At 44.9% G+C, this 16,581-nt stretch overlaps 1 protein-coding gene across 6 annotated transcripts in view; it reads right to left on the bottom strand.

Annotated features, from left to right (window-relative positions):
• CASK (peripheral plasma membrane protein CASK) overlaps positions 1 to 16,581 on the bottom strand; it is an 822,681-nt gene that overhangs the window by 459,806 nt on the left and 346,294 nt on the right. For 4 of the 6 annotated variants that reach the window (XM_075887512.1, XM_075887514.1, XM_075887515.1 and 1 more), the window contains one exon: positions 15,159 to 15,280. In XM_075887512.1, coding sequence (XP_075743627.1) covers positions 15,159 to 15,280 — 122 coding nt within the window. The remainder of the gene's footprint in view (positions 1 to 15,158; positions 15,281 to 16,581) is intronic. The other 2 variants (XM_075887513.1, XM_075887518.1) reach the window with 1 other exon arrangement.

The raw sequence follows: 16,581 nt of genomic DNA, 5'->3' as shown, positions 1-16,581 counted from the left end.
TTTCTCTGCAGTTGCGTTTTGTTGGATTAAAAAAAAAAAACTACCGGAATCGATTTCTTCGAAACACTAAGGTGCGCCTTTTTACCGGAAAGCCTTTTTGGAACCCACATTAAACGCAATTCGTAAACGTGAAACCAGAGTGGGAGTTCACTCACTGACTCGTCACAAATTGTTACAAACATATATAACACTGACGTGGAAGCTAATCAAGAAGGATTAAGTCGGGCAAAACTAGTAGACTAATCGTGCGCAGTACTCAGCAGGATGCACTTGCCTGCGAGTGCGGCAAAAACGAAAAACAAGAACACAAGCACCGGTGTCGTTGGGATTTCTCGAAGACTACACGGTGTTATACTGCGCGTTCTATATGAAGCTCTTCATAACAAACGCACACGAATGTGGCGCCAAGACAAAAACGAGTTAACTTTCCTCCACGGCCGAATATTATCAGCTTGATAGCGAAAACATCACATTATATATTGAGCATGATGTTGCTAGAGTCTGTTCAGCACCGTTGATAATAGCATTTAAGCGAAATGGAATCCTTTCAGGTTAGTTATAATAGTACCTCTATTTTTCGTTGCAAGCAAAATTTGTGGTTCGCGTAAATGGAATACCTGGCAAAGCAGCTGGTGATGACATTGAACTTTAGCGTGTGAACATCACAACTACAATTAGGGCTCAAATTGCATCGTGATACAATGAAGCACTAAAGGCACCCGCAACTTCAGCAACACCTGAGAGGAGGAAAACAGAGGGGGCGGGCGTTGTTTGTTGCCGGCACATCTTGCCTTGGAAGATATGACAGCAACAGTTTCACTCGGGAAACTACCTTCAGCAAATTTGGGAGCAGCACCTTGTGGTGGTTTGTTCCAAACGTTTGCTTTTTCACACACGGGACTGGATAAACTCTTTTGATATACAGATATGTGTTGTTATCTGCGGAATGATGAGTTGGTCTATCTTGCAGTAAGCAGAACTAGAAATGCGTGCCTGTGGACGCTTTATTGCAGTGCGAACTTACGAAAGCACACCGTACATCATCATGCTGTCTTAACATGTTTCATTGTACTGTATGTTTTTTTTTGGCTGCTCATTGTTCATTCTCGGTAATCTTTTTTTCTTTTTTTTTGCGCTGCAGAACTTCTCTAGAAATAGAGCAGCCAAAATAATATGAGACTTAACCTCTCCACAGCAAGAATTTCACAACACAACAGAACAGAAAAAGACACTCTTCTTCACCAATGAAAGAGGGGGAGCGAAAAAGGGAGAGCCAGTCACCGTATGATAATGAGTCTTTCTGATGCCGATGAAGCTTTAAAGCTGTGACCCTAAAGACTGTGGCCTTAAAGCTTGTGGTTCCATGCCAAGGCACGCAAAAAGAATTCAGGCCTCCACGGAAGGCGCAGCACAGTCGCAGCGAAAGCTGGAAGAGCGGCCTTTCAGAGCCATTTCTAAACACTTATTTAGAAACTGCTGAATCAAACTTGCTTGATTCCCACTACGGCATTAATAATAAAAACTTTAGGGTAGTAGGCCGGCATTCACTATGCTACTTTTTGCTATTTTTCTGAGGAGCGTTATGTCTTCTGAACTATTGCGAGCAATTCTGTACCAATTGTTCATGGAGTGGCTGACGATGGTATGCGCCACAGTTATTAGCTGAACAAAAACAACTTTTGGTAATGGGTTCGAGCATCGGACAACCCACTCGTTAAGCTATTCGCATTGCGCGACGACTGCGTGTTCTTTCACTGTTTTAAAACGCTTTATTAGTCGTATTAACGTGATTGCTTTCCCGACATCAAGCCTGCCTTAGGCAAGTTTGCCAACAAGTCCCGAGCACCAGCGTATTTTCGTGGTAGAACACTGTTCTGGCACCCAGCGCACCCGGGTTCGAGCCCCACTGTGTCATTGGTATTGTTTTTTTTACTTCACGCGATATGGTTACGAACACCGTATGCGGCCGCGGTCAACTACGGCTCTGCGCAAGACGTGTATTGTTATCTCATAACAGCTTTCACTGTAAAAAGTAACAATTTCGGCACAAGGCCGAAGCAATGAACGCGAGGGCAACACATCGAGCTGTTGTTATACAAAGTGATTCGACGATTTAACGATTTAACCACAACTCATCTGGGGCAGCGAGTTGAGTTTGTCCACCTAAAGTGAGAGTAACGGTAAACATTTTGATGGGAACCAAATTCACAGTTATGACAGGACCAGCAACTTCCTGAATTGTCCTGCACTTGATGCGAGCGATTTTTTCTATAGCCTCAGAGTGAATGTGGAGCCAGAGACGTTTTGGAATGCCTCTTTCTAACTGTATGTGCTTCAGCGAACCCACCCCTCCATTGATCAATCCATCAGGCACGTGAATGTTAAGGGAAAGCATGCATAGCTTGTCCAACAAAAGTACACGCTTTATTCAAAAATGTTTCATTTAAGTTCATTGACAGTTAGTCAGTGGTGAATGGTGTATATACATAGCTCGCCGTTAGTGAGATTGACAGTATGAGCAGCGTGGCCTAGTTGGTTAATGCAGCGCGCTGAGAAGTGAGAGGTCACTGGTTCGGATATGCGTTGAGTGCTTTCCATTTTTTTCGTTGTGCCTTTAATAAATATATGCATACATATACATATCCGTGACATGACGGTGACGGTAAAAATCAGCCGAAGGTGTTCATATACTTGCTATCGCAATAAAGAGACACTGGCCCATTCCATCCGAATTTCAAGCTTCCCCGGAAGATTGTGCAAGGACAAAGCACATCCTGGCTTTGGGTCTGTGTAAAGATTCACAAGGCAACTACAACAAATGGACGTATAGGAAGACCAAGCCTACACATAAATGTACGGGTGGGCTCTCCTGCGTACGTGTCTGGCCTTATGAAACACTAAAACTTTATGTTTTGCCGGATATGAGATTTTCAAGTACTTGAAGCACCACATGGTATGAATGCACACGCATACTAGGAAACACAGTAGTCTGTGTGCACACCCTGTAGAGCATTGCAAATTTGTCATCCCTTTTGCGTGTATAGATCCCCAGTCTCGGCGCCCACCCGGCGTATCTCGTCGAAACCGGGATGTTCGAAGACGGTATGCAGCACGTGGGGACAGAGCTGCCCGTAACCAAAGTCGCTTGGTGCGCAAAACCGATATATCCTTCCGAGATCACCGCGAATAGGCAATCCCTGTCGTGATATGGCGTCGTTTACAGAAGCCCGGAGATTTGGTAAAACGCCGCTCCCTATAGATGCTTTTTATCCATTATTCATTTTTTCTTCCCTTTTTTGTTGATCGAAACCCCGAAACGTCTAGTTCCGCAATATTTCTTTCTTTTAGTCGTCGCGCAAAAGGTTGAACATAGGACGCGTGGAAAACGACTTTCGTCGATGGAGTGTAAAACGTGACCTGCCTTTGTACACCCTATTGCACGAAACGTAGCTAAGGATATATATTCGCTCAGCCGTGCCTTTCGAGCCTTTGACACTCGCCATCGTCGCGGACTTGTACGTTGAATTTCACGGGGAACACGTATATGGACGGCGGATAAAAATGCATGGCTCTGCTCAACCGAACGGGGCCAACACATCTTCGCTTAACGCAGCATCACTCTCACAATCGATTTTTCTCTTTCTTTTGTGTGCTGCATAATGTGCTAGGAACGCCTCGTGGGTCCTGTATACATACGTTTCGACATACGAGTAGTGAGAACTGCAGACAAACACGGAGCAGAAAAAAAAGAGATCTGCGCAATAAAATGCAGAACAGACGTGATGGCCAGCTCAAACATGACTCGGGGCCAGACTAAACCATACACGACACCAGCCCTTTGCACAAGACAGCGTCTTCTTCAACAGTTTGCACTCCACGTGTATCACAAATTCATACCAAAGCTCCCAGTTTTCCACCTCGTTGTTAGCAATAACTCGTTTCGAAACAGAACATTTTACAGGTCTTGAGGTCTTGTTGGTGCGTGTGTACTGAAGAAGTAAAACGCTAACAAGATGAACACAAGTGACGGGTAGAAGGTTTTTGTTACAAGCGTTTATTTACTGCAAGAAAAACGCAAAATATATGGGCGAAAAATTTTCGGTTCATCGCAAGCAGGCTTCCCTGCTTTTCTTCTTATCTCTTTCTCTCCCTGACCTTTTTTCCCGTAACTATCCGCCCACGCTCTTCCATGCACTGAACCGAGGAGCTATTTTCTTTGACATATACTTTCTTCAACCACCCCTCATAATTACGAAATAACATATCTACTCTTACGTTAGCGGTCGTAAAGTAAAAGCTCCTAGGATTGCGTCAACACCTTGTGCATGGTCAAAGCCTAGGGAATTTGTTGCTAGTGAGTACTGGCACGAGCAGGCATGGACACGTTCGCATAAGTGTCAGTGAACCACGCACTCGTGTTGAGCTCTCTTCTGCAGTCGCTTTTCATTTAGGAACTCTATGCTGTCACCATGAGCGCCAGTCATTTGACGTAGCTCACTCCATTTTACAGCAAAAGCGGTTACGAGATGACAACACTGCTCGCGTGCGCCGCCGCTCCCGCCGCCGCCGGTGTCCGTAACGACTAACGCCCAAAGCTAGAAAAGAAAAAGACACACTAAGGACGCAATCGGATTTGAACCCAAGCCCCCTGCGTGCCAGCCTAGTATTCTACCAGTGAGCTACGGTGGTGCTTGGAATTTCTTGGCAAACTTATCCTAGGCAGGCTTCATGTCGGCGAAGAAATCACATTTTATCGTGTAATAAGGCGTTTAGAACAGCAAAGTATCAGCCAGCCATCACACAATGCGAATTGCGTAACGAGTGGTTTTTTTTTTTTAGATGTGGAGCATCTAATACTCGAGGCTTGTAGTGCGGCGCCGTCCGCAAGCTTCCTCCTCCTTCTTCCACCATCTGTGCATCCCTTCCTCCTCTACACACCGCGTGCGCTTCTCCTCTTCACGAACATTCGCTAGCTGTATAATGTAGCGCGCATGCGCCGTCACGCTTCGAGAACATCGGCAGCTGACGCGCGCGCATGCGCCGTCGCGCTTCGAGAACATCGGCAGCTGACGCGCGCGCATGCGCCGTTGCGCTTCTCCCCCTTCTCGAACATTCGACAGCTGACAGTGCATGCGCCGTCGCGCTGTATATATACTCAAGGTCGGCGCTCGCTCGCTCAGTTGCCGCTCGTCGGTTGGTTTGTACGGCGCGTCGACGTCCAAGGTCGCGGTGAAATGAATTCCAACGAATCCACAAACACAATGATCGACGTCCCTTCGACCAGCGCCGCCCTTTCGCATACGTGTGTACGTGTTCACTCATTTAACACCCCCTCCTACAACCACGTTAACCAATTTAGCCATCGACCCAAGTAAGTCGCAATTTAACACCCCATTTCACAACCACGTTAACCAATTTAGCCATCGACCCAAGTAAGTCGCACTTTAACACCCCGTTAACCAATTATATGCTCCGCATCCTCCTCAGTGTTCCCCCGAGGGAAGCTGCGGGCAATTTTTTTTTGAATGCTCAAACGCATTACTAAAGCTTCAGTCACAATTCTTCATCGTCGTCAGCCAGAACATCAAGAAAATTGCACAATATTACTTGCAAGTGTGTAGCAGATACCACGTGTCAGCAAAGAATGACGAAGGATGGCATAGTGAATGCCTCCATACAACACAAAAATTATAACTTATAGTGAGTGCATGGGTACTCTGCAAGTGTGCTTGTAGCGGTTACCCAAAAACTGTTTTAAAGATGCTCTGAAAGGTCGCTATTCAAGCTTTCGCTGTTACTGTGTTGCGCTTTCCACGCAGGCCTGGCAGTTTTTTTTATTGGAAAGCATTTCTTCGCGCAATGTAAGCAATTTAGGCATCCATCCATCCATCCATCCATCCATCCATCCATCCATCCATCCATCCGTCCATCCATCCATCCATCCATCCGTCCGTCCGTCCGTCCGTCCGTCCGTCCGTCCGTCCGTCCATCCATCCATCCATCCATCCATCCATCCATCCATTCATCCATCCATCCATCCATCCATCCATCCGTCCGTCCGTCCGTCCGTCCGTCCGTCCGTCCGTCCGTCCATCCGTCCGTCCGTCCGTCCGTCCGTCCGTCCGTCCGTCCGTCCGTCCGTCCGCCCGTCCGTCTATCTATCTATCTATCTATCTATCTATCTATCTATCTATCTATCTATCTATCTATCTATCTATCTATCTATCTATCTATCTATCTATCTATCTATCTATCTATCTATCTATCTATCTATCTATCTATCTATCTGCTTACGTGTGGTTGCTCTCGTGATCATCCCCTTAACTTAGCGTGAACCAAGATTAGCATGGCAGGGTGAGATGGTTTGACGAATATGACGTGCTGGTCATGACATGAATGATGCTCAATCTCATCGCATACGTCGTTGTCAAACTATTCCAGCCAGACAGTGCCATATACTCGCGGGTATGTGCCACTGGTATGCGCCTATGTGCCACAGGGGATTGAGACTTGCTCCCGTTTTCCAGAACGTCCCTTCACTTAACTCTTCACCTCAACTTGAAAAGGTACATCGAAGTGTCGTTTCTAGGCAGAGCAAGTCACTGCGTATGATTTATAATCTGCAGCGATTCTCGAGAATCACAGCGCCATTTGCAGTCGAGCAGTGGCGCAGTGGTCAACGCTGTCAAGTGAAGGACGTAATTCGAGTCGATGAGCATTTGTGAATACGGGGGTCAGTAGGAACCCAGGAACGACGAGAACACACGTGGGCAATTGTTACGCGTGAGCACTAACAACAACAAAAAATATCGGCAGATTCCAAGAACCTGGGAATCGACGTTATGCGAAGCATGTGGAGGGAAGGGGAACATGGTGCAATTTTTTTTTATTGAGCGACACGTCATGACCTGACGCCTAATATATGCACAAATTTTGCACGCACATACTTATCTTGAAGAGTTGCAGATGATTATATAACCAATTGTTTGCACTTGCGCAACGACGCCTATTGGAACATACGTATTAGCAACACAAGAAGCTGATATGAAGCGCTGTCTGGCGAAGATGCTGGCCCTGGACACTGCTACATAAATCAACTTCAGCGCATGGCAACTAACCACGATTGACGTTAACCCGCCGTGACGGCTGTATCAAACGAGTACATATGTAATGTTTATGAAATTGTGTACGCAGCACTGCAACCACTATTGGCGTTTCATGAAGTTAAGCATCTATTTGAAAAGTAGATTTAAGACCTAGCTGGCGTAGCTCTGTGGTAAAATGCTTTATTGCCACGCAGAATGCTTCGGTTCTATTCCAGCTGGGACTCCGACATTTTTTTTGCCTTCGTCGGTTTGACGCTACCGATGTCGGGTATTTCTCAACGCTCTTGCGTTAAAATTGCCCATGCGTTTTCTGTGTGTCATTCACCTGTGCCACACACCTGCATACCAGCGGCACATACCCGCCCATGGGAATGTGCTACTGTCTGGCGAGAAGTGTTTCACGACGTACGCGACGGGATTGTGACACTATTAATGTCTTCACAAGCGCGTCGTATTCATCGAACCATCTTACCCAGCCATGCTAATTTTGGTTCCTGCCAAGTTAAGGGGGCGACCATGAGGCGACCCAAACGTAATCGGGTAGATAGATAGATAGATAGATAGATAGATAGATAGATAGATAGATAGATAGATAGATAGATAGATAGATAGATAGATAGATAGATAGATAGATAGATAGATAAATAGATACGCTCAAAGCAGCTGAAGTCCGTTAGGAAAAGCTTTGCATTTATAACCTGTCATCGGCAACGTTGACTCGATGAATGCAAAGAATAAATGTCAGGGTCTAAGTAGGATCGAACCGAAGCATTCTGCGTAGCAATCAAGTATAGTCTTCCACAGACCCACGCCTGCTCTCGGAACTACTTTTCAAATAGACGCTAATGTTTGTGAAATGTCCATTTTGGTTGCAGTGCTGGCTATACGATTTTACGAGCATTATATATGTACTTCTATGATACAGCTGCCAATGCGGGTGAACTTTAATTGTATTAGATGCCATGCGCTGAAGTTAACTTATGTAGCAGTGTCCAGGGCCACTAGCGGCAGCTGCATTTCCGATGGAGGCGGAAATGTTGTAGGCCCGTGTGCTCAGATTTGGGTGCACGTTAAAGAACACCAAGTAGTCAAAAGTTCTGGAGTCCTCCACTACCGCGTATCTCATATATATCATATGGTGGTTTTGGGACGTTAAACCTCACATATCAATCAAATGTCCAGGGCCACTATTCTCGCAAACACCAGCGCTTCGTATCACCTTATCGCTTTTGGTGTTGCTAAAACTCATGTTGCTGTTGGCATAGTTGGGCAAGTGCAAACAACGTTATCTAAATATCTGCAATGCATCAAAATATATCTGCGCGTGCGACATTTATACATATATTTAGAGTCATTTAGTTACGTGCCAATGAATAAAAACGCCAGGCCTGGGCGGAAGGCGCAGTTGTCACAGTGCACAGTTAGAGAAGAGCGGCCTTTCAGAACCTTTTCAAAACACTCCTTGAGTAACTACTGCAAGCACATTTGCTTGATACCCATTAGGGCATTATTATTAAACTTTCACGTAGTAGGCCGGCATTCGCTATGCTATTTTTGTCATTCTTTGAGAAGCGCGCTTTCCGTATACACTTGCAAAGAATTTCGTGCCAATTTTTCATGCAATGGCTGACGACGAATAAAAGTTGTGGCTGAAGTGGGTATGCGCCACAGTTTATAGTGAAACAAGAACAAGCTTTTGTAATGTGTTGGAGCATGGAACGGCGCACTCGTTACGCTATTCACATTGTGCGACGACTGGTTCTTCCGCTGTTTTAAAACGCTTTATCAGTCGTATTTGAGCGATTACTTTCCAGACATCAAGCCTGCTTAACGCAAGTTTGCCAACAAGTCAAAAGCACCAGCGTAGCTCAGTGGTTAAATACTGGACTGGCACCCAGCGGACCCGCGTGACGAGCCCCAGTGTTTTTTTTTCTGATTCGCGCGATGTGTTTCGGACACCAGCGGCAGTGGCGTGACCCGAGTTGTGATCTCATAACAGCTTTCACTGTAAGAAATTGCAACACGGGCACCTTCCCTCCTCATGCTTCACATATACCGTCAATTCGCAAGGTACCCGGGATCTGTCATTTTTTTCCCTTTCCTCCTTTCTTCATTTTAATTTTTTATTTCTATGCATTTATTCCTCTCCTTTTATCTATCTTTTCTCTTTATACTGTTTCATTTTCCCCGTTTCTCTCTGTCTCTGTATTTTGCACTCGCTTCTTTCTTTTTTTTTCATTTTTATACGTGATATCACCTGCCTTATGCCAGTCGATGCCTGTAGAGAGAACTTGGGCACCATAAGGTGTTCTGCAATTATCGTCATCAAACACTTGAAGAACAAGTGGAAGTAGACTTCTTCTTGATGTGAACGCACGCTGAATATGTCACATATGGCCCCGTTATTTGTAGTTCTGCCTGAATTATTCCGAGCAACGACACACAGCATACAACAGCCCGATTCTTTAAATTACGCCCCACTTTAAAAATAAAAAAAAACTCTTGCCGTAGGCACGGGAACACCATTGTGTATGTTGAAAACGTGCACGTGTGGCACGTATACTACTCTCAAAAGGCAGAAACAGGAAAACAAACGTGCACCCCACGTTATAAGCACGCCGTACTCGCTTAGCATATGCGCAAAGCGCTCGCAAGACTCTCTTAATTAGGCCAAGCATTCAAACACACATATGCAGTCTCTCGACTTGTTGCCAAAAGACACACCGCTGAAAAAACTGTGGCCGGTCTGAATCTCACCAGGCTCTCGAAATTAGTTCGACTTAAACAAGATCCTACTATGAATAATAAAGAGAAAAACACCAGCAGGAAAAGCAGCGCTAACGAGAGATACGCCAACAAGACAGCTGAATAATTCGCTCTTCCATTTAGGAGGCACTCGCTACAATCAGCGCGGCCCACTCTGCTATTCAAATCACGAGCTCGGTGTCGGAAACACGCCCGTCGCTTAGGCTCAGCCCAGAGCAGCGAAGAACACGCGCACATAAAAGAAAGGATTGAGAGGTTCTCGCGACGTTGGCTAGACGAGAATGTTTGCATGATGAAGGCGCAAGGAACGATTGACTGGAAAGGCAGCAACGAGGGAGAGAGATGGGGGGAACGGCGAGATTGATGAGCGCGCATAAGTAAGCGGCCGGCGACAAGCTTCTCGAACCACAATGAGGTTTCGCCAGGATGACATCGTCCAGTAGCCAGTAAAACACATTGCACCAATATTGCCTTAGAATCTGAGCAATCGAATCCTCTATGAAAGAAGCTGTAGTAAGGAGGGGGGGGGGGGGCGAGACATGAGTGGAAGGCTGATGATGATAACTCTCAGAGAAGCGACAAATAACAAATGAATCGTAAACCGAACAATAACGTATGCGCAGTATTAAGTTAAAGTAGTAAAAGTAATAGCTTTCAGACTGCGTTGGCACCATCTTAAGTTAAGCATGATGGTCACTGATGTATTTTAAAGAAAATGTGGCTGACCCCTCTGATATACGAATTGATTTAACACGCGAAAATGAAACGTGTCTTCACAGAAGTGGTGCAATGTTGATCGCACATTCTGGACACATGGCAAAGCAGTCCTAGTAAATTACGCACCACGAAAGCACTACTGACTTTCTTGCGGGCTACAAGCCAAAATAAAATTTCGTAATGTAGTAAACATGTGTGATGCTGCATGTGTTATGAGCTTGTCAGTGTGTATAAACTGTCACGTGATCGTGAAGTTGACTGACGAAGACAGCAGTCGGCCTGTCTAAAATAAAACTTAGTTTGACCGAACTTGTGGCCAGGAAATGGGAACTGAAACTACAGGAAGCCGTGCGCACTGTATGCTGATATTGGCGAAGACTGCATAAGCCATCGAAAAACTGGCAAGCAGTTAAGCGCGTCTGCTTTTATGTAAGCATCATCGAAGATTACAGCGTTATTGCTTTAGCAGCAGCGAAAGTTTCTGAACTAGCCCCAATGTTCACTTTGTGCACGTTATCTCATCGGAAGATTCCAAGATTATGTAGATATTTCATGTATTTCAATTTCCCAGTCACTCGGGCACGCTTCGCCTAAGGTAGCAGTTACATTGTAATAGGGCGTTAACAAGCAAATAGAATAAAAATTGGCACGTGCGTATTCATACTCATAATCATCACCCAGCACCAGGATAGCATGTCTGGCAACCATCTCCAGGTTTTACTGAGAATATTTCTCTCTCTCTCTCTCACACACACACGCATTCATATAAAATGTCTGCTGGTGTTTAGTGGCTACATCACCCTCATTCTTTGATGCACCAATATCACGGGTAACCCATCTCGACAACTGACGACTCATCTTCTCCATCGCGACAATCAACAACTCACAAACGTAATACAGTTTCCGGAAAGATTGTACTTCACGCACCGCAGAAACGCGCAAATCATACGTGAATCACAGGCGATCGCACACCCTGTAAGAGAAATGGAATGGGCCTTCCCTAAACTGTTTTGTGAACTCAAGGTCCGCTGCAGGGAAGGGTTCATGATTTGCAGGTCGGCGAGCGTCCTGTAGATGTGCTTAGTTTATGGCTTTCACTAGGCGAGCAGTGTCCTGCTGGTGGGTCGTTTCGGTGACGGTATATCATCATTTCGGCACTGCTTCGGTGTCTTACGCCAGCCAGCGTAGTTGCGATACGCTCAACTTCACAAACGCGAGAGGCAGAGTTCTCAGCCTTAGCCGTGGACATGCAAAGGCCTCCTGCTCCCAACAGGCGTGTCCATCACTGTACCAAACTCACTTGCGCGACGTTCACACGTCAATTGCCCGTAATGCAGCAGCTCCCGTAGTAGGTGTCATCACACTCGAATCACTAGATGGCGGAGGTACCCCACTGATACGCATGGAAGCTACACTACGCTGCACACCCTAGCCCAAAGCGAAAGACGAATCACGTCACTCCCACTAATACGAGTACAACGCGGAAGACAAAGCACCTGAATGCGTCGTCACCGAGTTAAGGGAACCCTGAAACGGTGTTCACAATTTTTTACACACACATTGGGCCGGTAGATCAGGTCCCAAGGGTAAATTAGAGACTTGAGCTGCCTGTGTAAACTGTGTATAATTTATTACATCGCTTTAAAGTTGCGAATTGCTCCAGATCACTGCAGATCTCTGCGACACGCTCTGCCCCACTGACGTCATCGTTTTCAGCTGATATGATTGGCTGTGGAACGCGCAGCACAAACAGCTGGTATTGGATCGCCGGCGGTATTTACGCGTATGTCGTGAAGGCGGGGCTTAGCCCTGAGCGCTGGAAGAAACAGGCGGGGACAGTTGAGGGTGAATGGCGGAGCGGAAGAGGAGGGTACTTCTTTGGTACTCGTAGCTCCGTTAATAATGGGTGTTTCTATTGAACTCTGGTGCCAAGGATTTGCTCCAGCAGTGGCCTAATCAAAAGCGGAACGTGAAAAAACACCGTTTCAGGGACCCTTTAAATAGGCGCGGAGAGTGCGCTGTTATTACAGCCGCCCCTCGTGGCCTCCACTCTCAGCTCGATAAACTTTGTCGAAGCAAATTGTGGAGGCCCTACTCCACCGTGATATGTAAGGCACCTAAGTGGCCTTGGCCTTGCTTAACACATGACGCCCTAATGCCAGCGTCTATCCGAATGCTGGCATCCAGGCACCGTAGTGCTGAGTCAAGTAGCGCTCACTGTTGGTGTTCGTTAGCGTCACAATGCGGTACATCTCCGCTCGTAGGCAGTGGCATCACCTAAACAAAACCAGATCACTCGTGGAGAAAGTAGTTTTAGATATATTAGGTGCCTCTGAAGCGTTCTTGGGAAATTTTCCAGTGGCGCAGTTCATTAAGCACCGGTATCTGTCTTCGTGGACCAATAGGTCATTGGTTCCATTCCCTGGTTTCCAAATTCGCGTGACTTTTTGTTCTGGTGTCTTTCTTAGTATTCTGTTCGTTTACATTTTAATGTCATATCAATGACAGAATCTTGGTGAAATCTTGGTGGACCCCAGTGTAAAACAGTTGCATGTTAAAGAATAAAGCACGCCGTTTTCACTATCCACTTTGTTTCTATTCCTCGGAAACTTATCAGATGTGAGCAATATTGACGCGAAATTATATCTCGCAAATTTTTCATAAAATAAAATGTCGAATGCACGTATGCCCACAAATTATTATTTCTTAATAGCAAGCCTGCTCAAAAAAATTAAAAAAATTCCCAGCTTTTCATTATTCTGCTTCTCTGCCTGCTTTGTTTTACCCCAGTTGTGTTAAAATTAGGCATTCGAAAAAAATGTTCGTCAATATTCAATTTATTATACAACCTTTGTCGAATACTTATAGCTGTTCCTTCGTTAACGTTGAAGCCTAACTTGCATATGGGATGAACGTCGGAAGAGAAGTTCACAAAAAAAGCCAAGGCCCCAGAAAGCTCACAATTTTAAGCCGAGCGAGACATGTAGTAATTGACCTCTGTTCAAACGGCAACACTGTTCTAGTGAGGTCGTAAAAATGACCTCTCGATTTGCCATTCTTTCCCGGGAAAACTTCAAGGGAAATCAACGCTAGACAGCCCACTGATTTGTAGGAACCGCAGCGCTTTGTCACGATAGCGGTATTCATTAGCTGGGTAACTCGGTGAACACTTCGCCTTCCTGAGGGACGTCTGCAATCAGTCCGCAGGACGCCTTTGCTTACTTACAACACCATCTTTTCTTCTTTCTTTCTTTCTTTCTTTCTTTCTTTCTTTCTTTCTTTCTTTCTTCATTTCTTTCATCTTTCTTTCTTTCTTTCTTTCTTTCTTTCCTTTTTTCTTTTTTTCGTTTCTTTCTTACGTTCTTTCTTTCTTTCTTTCTTCGTTTCTTTGTTTTTTCTTTCTTCAATTCTTTCTTTGTTTGTTTCTTTTTTCTTTCTTTCTTTCTTTTTTTCTTTTTCTTTCCAGGCCACTCAAATGCAGGAAAGGAACAAAAGCCATATTCTCTCAAGTTTTTCTGTAATTTCTCCTAGGTTAAATATAAATGAGAGTCAAAGTATGTTTTTTTCATAGGTTGAACTGCTTACTTCTTCGCGAATTTCTCTCAGTTATAGTTGGCGAGACAGTAAATTTATGTTCCTCTGCCATTACATTAGGACCAGTGATTTGAGCATTTCCATCTCTCGTTGCCTTATCCCTAAGCTCTTAGACTGTCATTTTATTTCACTACATGGTGTTACTATGAATTAACACATTAGGCTTGTTATATTCATTTTTTTTCCTGTACATGTAGCAGCTTTTGATCAAAACTACCTGAATTGTATTCATTGTGATAGAATGGCACAGGTTATATATTTATGTAAATTTATTTATGATTGATACAACTGGAATTCCAAATGCTTTTTTTTTGCCTATGGTATTGAACATGTTGTTCAACGAGTGGGTGCTAAAGAAGTAGTGTTTACATTGAAATCGCAACGACCGTGGATGGGCGTTACAATTCCAGACGCAGGGTATCTCTAAAGCCTTCTAAACAGTTCGAAAAGTGCTGTGAAGTAGTCTTTTCGGATTGCATCATGAATTTTCGTTGAGCTCACTTGCACTGTAGCAGAAATCAGAAAGCATTGATGACGGCAAACTATTAGGTGAAAAAAAAAAAAAGCCTTCAGCTTCTATTCTAATAAGTATGTGTGAGAGGAATAGAAGGAGAGAGCGAAAGATAAGGCACTTTCCCTCTCGTACTTATACCCAGTCCCCCAAGTTTATAAAACTATAAATTTATATTTTTCCTCTGAACCTTTTCCTTCTCCTCGCCAAATTCCTCGTGTGTTTCGAATGATCCAGTGCTAATCAAAAAGCACTCCTGTCGCTGAGACGGAACGCGTTACTCTGACTAGAGCGAAATCAAGCAAATGTAAAGTTCTTTCAGGGACAGGGTAATAATGCTGAAGCAAGGCTTTAATATCTGTGCATGGGCATGCAGAATGTTTAGATGGAAGAGTGAAGTACTCCGCTGACTTGATCTGAAAAGAAGAGAACCGAGGAGGAAATAGCATGCGTCCACCACTCACGTCTAGTAGAGCGTGCAGCTGGGAGTCCTCGAGGATGCTGAGGAGGAAGTCTCGGTCCCTTTCCGAGCAGTCGGTCAGGCAGTGGATGTCGTCCAGGCTATCCAGAACCATGGACACCGCTCCTTTTAGGAAGGCCGCACCAAAATATGAAGAAAAGGAAGAAAGGAAGAACAGGCACTCACGGCAGAGCTCCAGTCACTTTCCTATTCCGTCTTTTTTTGTTCAAGCACAGTTTATGTCTGATTTCTCAGGAAGATGTAGAGAAAGCGCGAGAGGTTCCAAGCGACGTGGCCTTTGTTTTCTATGAATTAGGCAGGGCTTAGGGATCGATTGTAGGCTTGTAACGAATATGCAAACTAGTTCTCTTCGAATAAAACCTTGCTGCCTTTTTCCTTTTTTCTTTACATGCCCGTAATTCTTTTTTCTTTCCCAATAATTCCTTTTGTCAGGGTAATTTATTGATTGATATGTGGGGTTTAACGTCCCAAAACTACCATATGATTATGAGAGACGCCGTAGTGAAGGGCTCCGGACATTTCGACCACCTGGGGTTTTCCAACGTGCACCCAAATCTGAGCACAGGGGCCTACAACATTTCTGCCTCCACCGGAAATGCAGCCGCCGCAGCCAGGATTCAAACCCGCGACCTGCGGGTCAGCAGCCGAATACCTTAGCCACTTTGCCACCGCGGCGGGGCCTTTTGCCAGGGTAGGTACCATATGGAACGTGAATGTGGTTGAGCGCCCCACCTTAACATAGATCCCTACTCGTCATTCTCCTCAAGAATACCAACACATAGCAAGCCTGGAGCAACTGTGCGGCACAAAATATCGGAACGAAAGTGCTCGCTTAGCACGTGGTTTGGTTAGTGAGGCAGATAATAACATTATTATAAGCATCATTTTTTGTTCATACAAGAGCAAGGCTTACGGGCACATGCATATTTCTTTGCTGCGCAGAGCGAATTATTAATAATGCCAAAACTGTTTTACAAATCCGAAGGCACCCTACAACAAGCATGTGAATCTGCTGTCCACAGACAGAACCTCTTATTTCCGTGTAAAAGCCCTCAATACGACATCTATAACATAGGCATAATGTTTCTATTTTTGCGCGAATCCAGCCACATGCCGTTCTCGCTTCTTATCGCTGACCTCTGTCGATGTATGCGACATCAGTAAATCCCTGATTTATCGATCTGTAATTGATGATAAGTATACTCAGAGTACACGTGATAGGGCATGTACTGTCGCCATTATGCTGCTCAAACAAGTTTTAGAAGGAGAATATTAGTTTCAAAATGACGTGAAAAGAATGGTAACATGTTCTTAGAAGGGTAATCTGTGCTATACGCATTAATAAGGGCAGTAAACATATAATTGGAGGCTGTTGGTAAGTTGGCAGCAGTATTGCGCCTTTAAAT

Source organism: Rhipicephalus microplus, chromosome 1 (assembly GCF_043290135.1).
Source record: "Rhipicephalus microplus isolate Deutch F79 chromosome 1, USDA_Rmic, whole genome shotgun sequence".
Lineage (NCBI taxonomy): Eukaryota > Metazoa > Arthropoda > Arachnida > Ixodida > Ixodidae > Rhipicephalus > Rhipicephalus microplus.
The sequence above is the reverse complement of the archived record's forward strand: the minus strand, read 5'-3'. Positions and strand labels throughout refer to the sequence as shown.